This window comes from Anneissia japonica, unplaced genomic scaffold, assembly GCF_011630105.1.
Source record: "Anneissia japonica isolate Jap-2015-1 unplaced genomic scaffold, ASM1163010v1 scaffold1884_len437306_cov177, whole genome shotgun sequence".
Taxonomy (NCBI): domain Eukaryota; kingdom Metazoa; phylum Echinodermata; class Crinoidea; order Comatulida; family Comatulidae; genus Anneissia; species Anneissia japonica.
This window is the reverse complement of record NW_022753199.1, coordinates 395,043-410,144: the sequence shown is the minus strand read 5'-3', so window position 1 is coordinate 410,144 and position 15,102 is coordinate 395,043. Positions and strand designations below refer to the sequence as shown.

The following is a 15,102-nucleotide window of genomic DNA, read 5'->3' as shown; positions in this document are numbered from 1 at the left end:
TATTTATACAAAATACAGTTTTGTTTTACTATTAAAATTGTATGATATCTAACACAGGGGCTTTTTTTCATCGCTGTAGATTTACTCAGCGTTAAAAAAAAAAGTACAAGGATAAGGAACCTTGTAAAATACGGGCAGGTTGATTTTTAAAGGTTATTTTAAATAACATCTTAATTATGTATAAATGTATAAATTTAAGAAAGTTAAACAAAACAATAAAAGATGAATTTATTTTTTTTTATTTATTATTATTTTTTTAATATGAAAAGACCTACATAATAATGGCCCCTGATTCTATTTTTTCAACATGTGATAAACAAGTATTTTCATTATTCGAATTTTTTAAATATATATTTAACATTTTTATTTGTTTTAAAATAATTTCTTAACGTAACAATATATTTATTTCATTGTACTATTCCTTAAGTAAACTTGAAAGTAGATAAGGTTTTCAGTATATGAATATCATAAAAATATATTGATAATGAACAATGGTATAATATTTATGATGTAATAAATAATAATCTATATTAAGATAAGTTGTGTTTTTGAGTATGCATTTTTCTCAGTATTTTTTCTTTTTGTTTTTATTGCTGTTCAAACTAACCTGTTGTTTGCATTGGGACTGTTGTGACATCTGGGAAAACAAAACATTCACAATATCAAAATTATGTTAGAATAATTACTATAACATGCAAATACATACTGATAATAACTTTTAAACCAAATTTTTATTATGCAATATTATAACTTTGTTTCTACATACATGTTTTTAAATATTGTTTTCCAACATTGTTAACGTTTGTAATAGTTAAGTTTAGATGTACTTTCTTACGTAACAAAATATATTGATGCTATTGCACTATCTATATAGTTAATAACATAAATTATTTAAAGTAGATAAGAATATAGATAATTATATATTGATAATGAACAATGATATAAGATATATGATGCAATGGATAATCTACGGTATATTTGTGTATACAATTTTTTCTGCATTTTTAATAATGAATGCATTTTTTAAACTATGTTGTTCGCATTGGAACTGTTGTAACATCTGTAAAATCAAAACAATTATGATATTAAAATATGTTTTAAAATATGTTTTCTAGATGTATCTTTAATTGTTTTAACAATATTATATTTGTTTTAAAGTAATATACGTAAAAACAATCGATTTTATTATAGCGTTAGGTGAGTTCTTTTTCAACATTTGTTAACATTTTTTGATAGTTCAAGTACTTTCAAGTACCTTCTTTACGTAACAAATTATATTGATGTTGTACTATATATAGTTATTAAATATAAATTATTTCAATTAGATAAGAATATAGATAAAAATATACTGATAATGAACAATTATATGCGATTTATGATGCAATGGATAATAATCTACGGTATATTAAGACTAATTTTTTGTGTATACAATTTTCTCTGCATTTTTATTATTACAGTAAATACATTTTTAAAACTAACCTGTTCGCATTGGAGCTTTTGTAACATCTGTAAAATGAAAACATTCATAATATTCAAATATGTTTTTATAATTACTCTGCATACTGCGAGTAATGTTTGAATGTAATTTTTAGTGTGCAATACTTATTTTTCTAGATGTATTTTAATTGTTTTTTAACAATAATATATTTGTAAAAGTAATTTACGTTAAAAACAATCGATTTTATATACTGTTTTTATATTTAATAAATAAAAACTTATCTGTAAAGTAAATAAGGTTTTCAAAACAGCGAATATATAAATAACATTAATAACGGAAACGATTTTGAGTTTTTGTAATAGATATAATCTATATTGAGACTAAATATATTTTTGTGTATACAACTTTCTCTGCATTTTTATTAATCAATATATTTTTTAACTAACCTGTTGTTTGCATTGGTACAGTTGTAACATCTGTAAAATCAAAACATTCATAATATTAAAATATGTTTTATTATTGTATAATGCTGCAAATGCATACATATTAATGTTTGACTGTAATTACAACATTGATTGATTATAACATTGATAATAGACGAATTTATTGAATTGTTGAGATAATTGATAATTATCTATATTTTTGTGTATACAATTTTCATTATAAAACCACTAGGTGCAAATTATTAAAGAATAAACAAACCTGTTGTTTGCATTGCCGCTGTTGGACCACCTATAGAAACAAAGGATAATATAACAATACTAATTTTATTCTCATTATCATTCTATCATATAGGCCTATCACACTGAATTCAAAATGATGTAATATTGAAAACTGGTTCAGTCTGACTTATATGTATAGGCCTATATGTATGTATATTATATATATATGATACACTCTATCGAGATTTAACGTAAATAAATTTACAGATGTGTAACTCTAACGAGTTAGATCTACATTTAGATTATGTGCGTGAAATTGCTAGCAACAGACATTTGTGGAAATTGTTACTTTGATTTTCCGTTAATGTTTTAAAGAAGTCTATTTTTATTTGTACTTGACTTGATCTTGTAAACTCAATGATTATAGAGATTTTACAAATTTTTGGAATAAATTGATATATATATATATATATATAATATATATATATATATTAATATATATTATACATTATATAATAATATATATTATACATTATATAATATATATATATTATATATATATATATATGTGTGTATTATAGTTTGTTTTTTTGCATCATCTGACAAATGAACTGAAGGGAGTGGCTATTGTTGCACCAGATTCTGATTTGATTGTATTGTATCATGGTCAGTGGACGACGACATTAATCACACAAGAGAATTATGAATTAGTTATTAGTTATTAGTTAGTTATTTTTAGTTATGATTTAAACCATATTTGTATAATATTCGTACATACCAATATGGTAGATAGTCGATGGATCTACCGCGAGGGTTACATTATCTGCTGTTACAAGAGATCCATCAGCAGCTGCATTTCTAAGTACGGCTTCAACTTCAGAACCAGTTACATTTGGATCTGATACGCCAAGTCCAAGATCTGCTACAATACTTCCGCTACTAAATTGCATTACTCGGCAGTCCAATAAACCAGAGACATATAAGGATAGCTTTGAAAAAAAAAATCAAGAATGCGTATAATTCATAACGAATTGACAATCAGTAAGGAAAATATCTAATAGAAATTTACATATTATCCAAAACTTATTCTAATGAACAGATTATGTTGCACGTGTCTGCACGTGTTCCAACGAGTACCCAGCCACTAACCATGTGAGCTATCATACAAGACTCTTTGCAGAAGGCTAATATGAGGCAATGCAAATGAATGTTTGGAAAACCATGATAACTTGAAGCGCTGATTTTTTTTTTCAGATACAGAGGGTTTTTCATCAAATGTCAACGGATTTTGAATTTCACTCATTTCATTCTCTGCAGATGTTCCATAAGTCACAAATGCATTCAGCGAAACCCAATTTAATTATAAATCATTCACTTCCTATTAAATAACAATTTATACTTCTAGATGAAGAAAGACAATGATAAAAGGTCCCTATCAAGGAAAGAAGTAATAAGAACAAGAAGGTCTCCATCTAATGATTGATTGACAACAAATCGTTACCCCTTTCTTCACTTTTCTATTTGCAACACTTCAATGTAGCTTAAACATAACAAATTTTAAACATAGCCGCTACATGTATAATAGAATTGGTGTGTCGCCATTTCACTTAGAGGGCGGTGGTGAATTTTACAGACGAAGAATAGTGTGTTGTTCGCACCTGAGTGCAGCGAATTAAGCAGTCATTAACTTGAACAGCAAAAAAGGCTCCCAGCGGGAACGTGTGTCTACTGCTTGCTTTGTGTGTGCTTGTGTGTGTGTGTGTTTTTTTTGTTTTTTTTGTTTTTTTTTTTGTTTTTTTTTTTACTTTTAACTTATCTATGCGTTCTTTGTTGGCAGTTCACTTGAATATCTGTACAAGTATATACCAGATTGCTGTGACTTTTTAATGAACTGTCTCAAACAGATTCTTGCAGCTTTCAGTGTTAGCAATTCACTTGATAACTAGGACATGTCGTATCTAGCATGGCATCATAGTTCGGAAATTTAATTTTTATCTCATCCAATCATTCCTCCACCGGATGTACTCTTACAAGGTCAATTGCCCGACGATAACAAAGTGTCTACTCCCCCCGGGAGGAAATAGACGCCATGTTCATTTACATGTGTAATGATTAAGAACAGTTTTTCATAATGTTTAGATTTTAATTCGATATAGACTCATATTATGGTGTGGGAAACTTAAAAAAACAAAATAATCATTAAGAATCACTTACAGCTGAGCACAGGTAACTTTGGTATAGTATGAAACGGTCAGACAATTCATTTAGTAAATCACTTGCAAAAGAAACTGAAAGACCGTTCACCCCAGTAAACGTCAATCTCATCTCTATCCTATTTACAGCTGCAAGTATAAAATTTCAAAAACCATTTCAAATACATTTCAAAAATTATACAGTTTATTGAACTAATACATTTAAATTATGGTAAAAATGTTATTCTTGTTGACGTTCTGACATCTATAGATTAAAAAAATTGTATTTTATCGTACTAAGTACATACAGTATATTTTACAGTGTTTGAACAAAGCACTGTCGGAAAAATTTTAACAACTGCTCACTGAGGAGAAAAGGACAACATTCTTAACAACACAATGATTTTCATATGTTATAAATCGTATTATTTACAAGAAAAAATATAAATTATTTAAAATATATTATTCATAATTCTGGACACTTCTTTAGCGCCAGTGTCACCATTAAGTGCTCATGGCGCTTGTGCCACGCAAGCTTGAAAATGAACAGAGAATAAAAGTAACAGAAAAGCAAGAATGAATTCAGTCAGTGAATGGTTGGAAATGGGCGATTCATGACCAAACATCTGCCTTGCAAGAGGTACTGTAATGACCGGAAGTATGATTTGAAGAGACAAGACTTCAAACTAGATTTAAATTAAGCTGGGCTCATCGATTCCAGATGCGTAAAAGTAGCTTGTTCCAGATTTTCAGTGCTGCGACAAGGAATGATCTCAAAGTTCAATTGTTGTGATGTCGGATTATTTCAGCATATTGTGAGACATCCATGTTTGAATATGTTCAAAAAGGAACAGTTGTTTCAGCAGTGGGATCAAAAGGAAGAAAAATCTGGATATCATCAGGGTAACATTGTGGGAATGTAAGACATTTGTGATGGGGAGATATAAAGAATAAAAAGAAGGGGACCGAGAACACTGCCTTGGGGAACACCACATCGACTCTGAGTGGGTTCAGTTGTGGAATAAAAAATATTAACAACTTGAAACCGAGAAGAAATGTAAGACTTAAACCAGCAAATAACGATGTTAGAAAAAACAAAATGGAAGGAAAGTCTGCGGAGAAGAACACAATGGTCAATCGTGTTAAATATAACAGTACAAGGGCAAACGCCATGCCAAAATCAACGTATAAAATATAATTAATGAGACAGCTAAGAGCAGATTCATTCGAATGTCCGGGTTTGTATGCAGATTGGTGGGGTTCATGAAGGTGATTTTGTAAGAAGAATTCAGAAACTTGAAAAGTAACACATAAAAGAAAACAAAAGAGAGGTTGGAGATTGTGCTTTTTAATTAAAGGTTTGACGGACGCAATTTTAAATGAGTCATGAAAAACACGGTAGTGAGAGACATGTTAACAATAGTTAGAAGAAAAGGGGTAAGAACATCAGAAAAAGGTTTTTAACTATATGCCAAAATGTTTCTTGTTATCACAAGAACAAGAGTCCACTTGACACCTGATGGATTCGGTTTTGGAAGACTTTAATTTATTAACGAGCACCATTATCTGTTTCTTATAGGCCTCCAGGATCGACACTTGAGCGGGATTTTCTCCAGTGACGTTCCAACTTCCTACACTTTCGTTTATGCAAACGAACAGATTTATTGTACAATGAATTGTAATTTCTGTCTCTAATAAATATGAAATATTTTGTTACGCTAAATTAAATAAAAACCGTTGTAGTATCCAATACAAATCGAAAATCCAGCCTTATCCTGCAGCACGTGCCATTCTTCGTGTACAAATTGATTAAGCGTAATAACACAGTTTATACACTATCTACTTATACAGACAATGAGAAATGATATTTTTTCACATGAATATTTTTTATTTTGTCTTTATTGAGGGTTTTCTCCACATTGTAACTTCATATCGTACTCGCCAAGGCCTATATCAGTTTAGATCTTGAATGACAGAATGAATACCCATCAAATCATACTAGAACAAATGCATCTCGTACCTTCAATAGTTACAGTTACGCTGCAATTTCCGGTATTGTTAGACTGGTCCGAAGTTGTAAAAGTGAATGGATGAGTTCCAATGCCGAGAGTTAATGGGATTGATGGTTCACTTGTAACATCACCTGTTTCACCTGAGTTATCAGATACACTCGGAAAAGGGATAACCACAGCAGTTGATGCTTCACCGAAGTTAATGTAAACTGTCCAATCTGCTGCACATACTAATGAAGGAGCCTCTTCATCTACACGCAAAAGAAAATGTTCAAACAACGTAATTCATTTTTGACAACTTATAATAAAACACAAATAGAATTTTATGCTGTAACAATTTAATAGGCCTACTGTTTATATCCACCAAGGAGCGTCTATATTATTTTCTTACCTTTAACTGTTACCATAACGTCGCAAAATCCGGAATTTCCAGCTGAGTCAATAGCTGTAAAATTTATTGTATGTACACCTATTGCGAGGTTTGCTGGAATTGACGGGCTGCTTGTAGCAACGATGTCTTCATCAGAATTATCTAATACAGTAGGTGACGTAATATCTACTGTAGCTGTTGATTTACTAGGATCCGTTGTGACTGTCACAGCAGATACACATGTCAAAACAGGTGGTTCTACATCTGTATAAATAAATGAAAATTTATAATTATATCTAGTTATTTTAGAAGTACAAAATTTACCCAAATTTATTTCAACTGCAAAAACAAATTGTTATAGATTTTAAATTTTCTAGAGAATAGCAAATCAATTTAATATGCTTTAGCTATTAACCTGAAAGAACATAGATCACAATGGAGTAATTTAGATTTATTTACGAAGGCAGACACCGCCCGCTATACTAATGAGTGTGAATCACATGATATTAAATGCGGAATAAAGCAACCCCAAACGTAGATCTACAGCGAATACATCCTATGTATAAAAACGCAACAAAAAGCTAAAGTAGAGAATCCTACTTCCCTTGGTGTTAAGTTGGTGTTAAGGGTTGTCCTAATCATCCAAAACAAGGGAATTGGAATTCTCTACTACCCCGAAATAAGATAATTTTGCACGTAATTGTTTTAATAAATTAAATCAATGAAAAAATATGTAGGCTTATTTATGCACTACTTTTCAGTGCAGTTAGCATAGCGCCTAGTTTTAAGTAATATTAGATTCTTTAATTAGTGAAAAACACAACATATAAAATGACAAAGATAATCGACAGACATTTCTATTTGTCCTGTCATAAGATACATGTTTAAGTGAGGTAGCTAATGCTAAGTGAGGTAGTTAATGCCCCCTGATACCGGCAAAATGTTCATGTATTTTATTGTAATTTAATTTAACAAACGAAGTTTAATAATTTATAGGTATATTACCTGGTGGCGCGTAGATAACATTATCTGGTGGCACTCTCCCATCATTCAAAGCAGTTGCCAATTCGAAAATTGTTACTAACTGAGTATAATTAGTTCCTGATTCGATTCTTAAGTCTATGCGGAATTCAACCGATAATCCTTCTGTGATATTGGTAGAATCCATAAACATGACATCAAGCAAATCTGCGGATAAACTGGTTGTTTTGAGTAACTCCGACATCTGAAAAATGCAGTTGTAGAAACAATTAAGGTTAAATCCTGTAAATAGGGAGAACTTTTATAAACCACCTCTCAAACTCGTACGTGACTGTTATAAAGATATCTTTATGCATGATTTGAGTTCTTTACATTTTACTTCCAATTAAAATCGAGTCTTTTTCTAATAACAGAATTAAAAACTGAATAAATAAAATGAGAACCGAAAAAAAGATAACATATAATACAAAATGTGATAACATACACAAAATACATAACCCGGACAGGTATTCAACAATGTATACAACGATGTTCAAATACATATACCAGAGAGATCTGGATGTGTAAGGTGTTATATAAAGCATTTTAATAATAGTTACTTGTATTCAAGGAATTATATAAAATATAGTAACTGCGTAGAGATTGTTACTTTATCGTAGGATATGTTATATTTATGTATACCCTACACAAAATAGTCACCTGAAAACGTAAGGTGATACAGTTTGCTGATTGCAGCTTTCGCGATGAAGGTAAGAACAAAAACCTAGAGTCTGGAAAAAGGTAAATTAAACTACACGAAATATGGTATCGATCTGTTTTCGCAGCGATATGAGATATCATGTGCATGGCTTTTTGGAACAAAATGGATATAAGTGTTTTTATCCATGAATATTATTGTTTTTGTATCCAGAATAAATATATAAATAAAATAAACAAAAAAAAATACAAAAGGACCTTCATTTATCATTATTATTGTTAGTATTTATCCAACAATTATACACAAAATTATTACAAATTTGTGGTCTATCTTAATGACTCTGGATATGTACTGTACAGTGCATACGCAGATTAAAATGCGACCGACTTTCTGACCGACTTTCTGAACCATTTTAACTTTTACTTTCAATAATTTTCGTACACGTTTAACAATATTCAATACATTTCTGGATATAACTGGTGTTGGAAAAACCTCAAAGCACACCTTCATTATTGAGTTTTAAGAGATTGAGATACAGATGATTTTTTTTTTCTGAGATCAGATCTCAAAATTATTACATCATGCATTATTACGACATCGCTTGTTAACAAGTATTACTTACATCTTTAACTAGAGTATTTTTCTGAGTTAAGGTCAGTTTGGTGTTTGGTCCGACCTCTAGGCCTCCAATATAGGTGAAGATCACAGGAAGATTCAATGACAACGCCTCTGAAAGTGATATTAAAATATACGAAAATATCAAAAGAACATATTGTACTATCTGATAGATATGGCTGTCATAAAATCACTACCAATGTGTGTGAAATATATTGTCCTGTATACTAAATATAGTATGTTATGAAATTATAATATAATTTGTTTCAGCGAGTGTTACCTGTACATATGCCAGATATATTACTAAATCCTTCTGAGCAACTACAAAAGAAACTTCCGTCTGTATTCATACACATTGTATTAACTTCTGGACAGGTGCCATTGGTGTCGCATTCGTTTTCGTCTAATATGATTTTTTCAAAAACACATTAGTTAAATTAAGCAACATTTTTCAGACAATCATTATGATTTCTCGTAAATAAAAAATACAAAATAAATCTAGAACCAAAATAATATCGAAGGATTTGACAAAGAAAACAAACAAAACGATCTTTACGATGTCCAATGTTATATACTTTCAATATTTTTTCCTCATAAAAAGATAATAAAGCACTATAGGCCTATAAATAACTAAATTTGTAAATAAGCTGAAATGAATACCAAATAATTGATAACAGCACACAGAAAACTACCAGTTAATCGATTATACATCGATAAGTCACTTTGCAGACTTTACTGCTCAAGCCCGTATTAAAGGTCAATCAAACATTTTAACACACAACATAGGCCAAGCAGCCAGTCAGTGGAGTTGGCGCTGCCTTCGGAATTGTTTGAAGAAAGTGAACAGTGATACGTAGTTTAAGGAATACGTGCATCATACGACTATTATATATCGTTAAGATAAATTAGTCATAGCTTGCTAAGAATTCCGATTCTAAGCACTGCGCTTACTTGAAAGCCTATGTTGTGTGTGTTCACTGTTTGTTTATGTTGATTGGCCTTCAAAACGGGCATGCACAGTTCAAACTATGAAGTGGCTTTTTAGCTAATGTTCGTGTTAACAACCAAACAACGTTGCACGACGCAGTCCGATGCAATTTATCGTCGCGTCATGTCTGTATCAAACGTAGTCGTCATGAGTCTATGTTTAGTATTCTCACGACGATCTTAAAATCTCCCCGACGGTAAATTGCGTATGGCTGCGTCATATGAATTTTTATCTGAGTTGGCCTTTACAGCGGGCTTACTCCGTAACGTACCTGCACAATTGATACCGGTGCCTGTATACCCGTCGTTACACTGACACCCAAACGATCCAACAGTGTCATTACATTCTGCATTTATGTCACAATTGTGAATATTTACAGTGCATTCATCAATATCTATAAATAGAATAATGAAATAACCTTTAAAATTTAAAGGTTCAAGGTATATCTTCAGTGGCCCATGGACCTTCCACAGATATGGTGTGAATACCACCTCAGCCCCATCATGGTTGAGGATTAGGTAAGAAAATGTATGATTAAGAATCCGCCACTGGTCTTGTCAGGTAATTCAACTAAACACATTTTATTTTGGACTTATGTTAGTTTGCATTATAGATTAATGTATTTGGCATTTTATATGGTTATACACAACTATAACTATAAAAATGTTTGACTTACTTTGACAATCTCCTTCTTTGCCAGCTCCCGTGTCAATGTAGCCCATGTCACAAGTACATACAAATGACCCTACCACGTTGGAACAGATGGCGACAGCGTCGCAGTCATGCGTAGTGCTATTTGTATCACACTCGTTGATATCTATGTTTCATGAAAGATGTATTTAACACACATTGCTATATAAAATCTCATGATTTTTCAGGTGTTAACAAGATATAAATAATGAATATAAGAGTACCTATTAACATTAGCAACTATACAAATAATTATTAAAAAAGTAATAATAATGATAATAGTAGCATAGTAACAGAAGTGTCACTGCGCTGAAACTGTCCGACATAATAATTCCGTAACGATAGTTATACAAATACGTTTAATATGGTAAGATTTTACCTGAACACGTGGTTCCATTTCCTTCGTACCCGGTGTTACACACACAACTGAAACTGCCATTCGTGTTTGCACATTCAGCATTAATGTCACAGTCATGGATATTCTCTTCACATTCATCGATGTCAGTGCACTGGGACCCATCTCCACGGAACCCTTCGTAACATGCGCATGTGTAAGACCCTACAGTGTTGCTACATTCAGCATTCGTGCTACAGGTAGGACCATCGCACTCATTTATGTCTATTAAATGTAAACAATGAAATGAAGACGATTACATATAGCTCCAGACAATTCACACAATAATAAGCCATTATGGTCAGGTTTTGAGTACACATGAAATAGAAGCCGAAGGAGCAATAATTTCCTAAAGAAAATTTGCCAGAAGCCCGCCTAGCAACGAAATATTCCATCACGATGTACTGTAGTAAATCGCCCCAGCTTTGAACGTTATCGCACACTAGACGCAAAAAAATCGGAGGCACTATATCGATATAGTGATCAATCGGGAATAGGAAAGTTCAGTGCAAATAACAGTGATGACGTCACAACTGACTTGTAATGTGAATGAGAACATCTCGATGTAATCTCTAACTCACCATCACACGTCTCGTCTGTTTGGTTATACGCAAAACCTTCATTGCAAGTGCAATTGAAAGAGCCCACCGTATTGGTACATAACGAATTATCTGGACACGATCCTGCAATATTACATTCGACGACATCTAACAAAGATAAATACATATTTAAAAGACATGAATAATATTTAATTAATATTTGTAAAAATATCACCCCACCCCAATTTTCGTTATGAATATGCTTTCAAATATATAATCAAGTTAAAAGGGTATCTTTATAAATATTTATAGAAAATAATAATTACAACAATAATAATAATAATAATAATAATAATAATAATAATAATAATAATAATAATAACAATTAATAATACAGTACTAACAATAATATTAACAGCAATATAATAAAAATAATAATTTGTAGTTATTTGTGGACTAATCAATCAATATTATTTTATTGGAGTTTTGAACGTTTTTTGTTAACAGTTAAAATAATATCGAGATGAAAAGGTCCCAATATCCCCATAATAATAATTAATAATACAGTACTAACAATAATACTAACAACAATATAATAAAAATAATAATTTGCAGTTATTTGTGGACTAATCAATCAATACTATTTTATTGGAGTTTTGAACGTTGTTTTATTAACAGTTAAAATAATATCGAGATGAAAAGGTCCCAATATCGATAATAATAATAGTATTTTATTATATATATATATATATAATATGTATCAGCCTATGTATATATATATATATATATATATATATATATACTGTGTATATATATTTATTAATCAATTCATTGATTTATGATCGTTTGGTTTATTGATCTATTTATGTATGTTGATGGATTGATCGATTGATAGAGTGATCGATTGATTGTTCGATAGATAAATAGACTGATTTATTGATTGACGGATTGATTTGATTGATCGATTGATTGATTGACTGATGGATTGATCGCGTGATCGATCGATTGATAGATATACTTATTGATTGATTGATTGTTCGATAGATCGAATGAGTGATTGATTGATCAAATGATGGATTGATCGATCGATCGATTGATTGATTGATTTATAGATGGATTGTTGATTGAATTGATCGATCGACTGATTGCTATTGATCAATGCATTAATGGATCGATGGACCGATGAATTATTCGACCGATCGATCAATTGATTGATTGATTATCAATGATTTTTCAAAGGAAGATTGTATGGTATGCAATAATACAACTTACCAAAACAGGTAACTCCCACGCCAACGAAACCAGATTTGCACTTGCATACAAATGAACCATTGTTGTTGATACAGTCAGCATTCGGATCACAGTTATTATTTTCATCATTTGCACATTCATTAATGTCTTGTTTTTAAACAAAGAAAAAAATAATTAAAACAGAATTATACTGATAAATAGTCAGTCGTTGATGAGCGAAGGTCTTAATTATTGTTGTTTCCACAGGAACTAGTACTGCTCCGTAATCCTACCTTCAATTGAATTACTTTAAATGGGTTTACCATTCGCGTTAGGTTCAGCATTAGGCTAAAGCATTTTCAACTGTTCATCCAGATTCCAATTTCTCTTCTGCTAAAAACAGGCTGTAGACGACAGTGTTACTAACCGCCCGGTATCTAAAGAGGGCACTCCCACCAATGCATATATCCTTAGCAAAAAAATACGCTCAAGCAGGAATTCACCGCCTGTTACCGGTACCTTATTTTCCCAGCAAATGTTTGACAAACTTCGTTATTGTGATATTCTGATATAGTGTCATGGTGATATTGTGATAGTGGGACAAAGGGACAAAAAGTCACCATTACCTGTACAGCTTAGACCATCACCATTGAAACCAGATCGGCATGTGCAGTTGAAACTTCCAGGTGGTTCATTAGCGCAATCCGAATCAGCATGGCAAGGGTAAGAGGTAGTACTACTACATTCGTTAATATCTGAAATGTTCATGGTATAAATTATAAACAGTCTTATTAAAGGTATAAGTAACAGCATTCACAGTATTTTCTGTGTAATACAAGCAATGTGACATACACGGCATATTTTTCGTTATCCTTGAAAACCTGCAAATGTTAAAAGTAGAAACATTCGGATGATGGTGCTAAAACTGCAAACATTTATGTAGCAAACTTTTAAAATATAGTAATACTTCTATTACAGAGTTAATCAAACGAAGAGGCCTAACTAAAATTTGTAAGTAAAACAAAATATCTTGAGTAAAATCTTGCCAATGTTGAGTGCAAGTTTACGAAAATAGTTTACATAAAAGCAAATGCGTAGGGTATTTAAGTAATAATAACAAACAATAACAATAGCTGGCAGGTAATAAATGATGACGGTGGTGAGGACAGCAATAATAATAATAATAATAATAATAATAATAATAATAATAATAATAATAATAATAATAATAATAATAATATAATATAATAATAACAAATTCCTATGGCGTTTTAATAGTATATAGTACAGTATCTTACCATTGCATATAAATGTGCCTGTTAAAAGTTCATAACCCTCATTGCAGACGCATTCGTAGCCCCCTATTGTATTATTGCACACTGCAAGTTCGTCACAAATATTCATTCCGTCATCACGGCATTCATCTACATCTAGATTTTGAAATTGGAATGTATATTTTTTTAAACTAGTATTTTTTATAATTGGGATGGTAAATGGGGAATGTATGAGAAAGGCTAAAACAATACAGTAGGCATATTCAAAGTCAAAGGCCACAACGCAGTCTACAAAATAATTTTAAAGCCGGTTTTCCACTAGGCGAATTTATTCGCGCGAATAATCGAAATCGGTTCATGCACATGTGCATGAACCGATCTATTGGAGTTTTTGCGGAGCGAAAAAAATGCGCAACCAATCAGAGATCAGGAAGTGAACCGACGCTTTGATTCGCGCGAATAAATTCGCCTATTGAAAAACAGGCTTTAGACTTAAAGTTTGCCTTTAGAATACTTGAATTCCATTGTATGCTGGTTTGAAACTATATTTTAGTTGTACTTTCTCGTTTGGGTGTGGTCTCAGTTGTTTGGAAGCTTCTAACATTACGAATATCACGAAATCACCAACTGAAGTTGAATTGTAGTTACATGTGCAATATAATATTGATCATTCTTACCAGTGCAATTTCCATTAGATAGTTCAAAGCCAATGTTACAGATACATTCTGATCCATTTACACCAGTGCTGCAAGCACCGTATACACACTCCAATGAACAGTTTCCTTCAGCTAAATAATAAAAAGTACATTTGAATAGTATGTTTGGTGCATTGTATAATTAAATCGCTATACCACTCATGCTTTATCACTTAGTATATTCTACCCCAGAGGTTTTCAAACTATTGGTCACGACGTAAGATTGGGTGGCTAAATAAATTACAAGGTCAAGAGAATTTTTGTGGATTTATATATATATATATATATATATATATTATATATATATACATAGGCTGATACATAT

General features: G+C 31.3%; 1 protein-coding gene across 1 annotated transcript in view; it reads right to left on the bottom strand.

Moving 5' to 3' along the window:
- The window catches only part of LOC117122747, a 78,218-nt gene that overhangs the window by 9,866 nt on the left and 53,250 nt on the right, over nucleotides 1-15,102 (bottom strand). The window contains exons 36-48 of the mRNA XM_033268454.1: nucleotides 10,632-10,772; nucleotides 10,227-10,349; nucleotides 9,248-9,370; nucleotides 8,975-9,081; nucleotides 7,680-7,899; nucleotides 6,696-6,938; nucleotides 6,313-6,555; nucleotides 4,315-4,442; nucleotides 2,879-3,089; nucleotides 2,141-2,170; nucleotides 1,885-1,914; nucleotides 1,480-1,506; nucleotides 608-637 (exon numbers count right to left, since the gene is read on the bottom strand). Of these exons, the coding sequence (XP_033124345.1) occupies nucleotides 608-637; nucleotides 1,480-1,506; nucleotides 1,885-1,914; nucleotides 2,141-2,170; nucleotides 2,879-3,089; nucleotides 4,315-4,442; nucleotides 6,313-6,555; nucleotides 6,696-6,938; nucleotides 7,680-7,899; nucleotides 8,975-9,081; nucleotides 9,248-9,370; nucleotides 10,227-10,349; nucleotides 10,632-10,772 (1,656 nt within the window). The remainder of the gene's footprint in view (nucleotides 1-607; nucleotides 638-1,479; nucleotides 1,507-1,884; nucleotides 1,915-2,140; nucleotides 2,171-2,878; nucleotides 3,090-4,314; nucleotides 4,443-6,312; nucleotides 6,556-6,695; nucleotides 6,939-7,679; nucleotides 7,900-8,974; nucleotides 9,082-9,247; nucleotides 9,371-10,226; nucleotides 10,350-10,631; nucleotides 10,773-15,102) is intronic.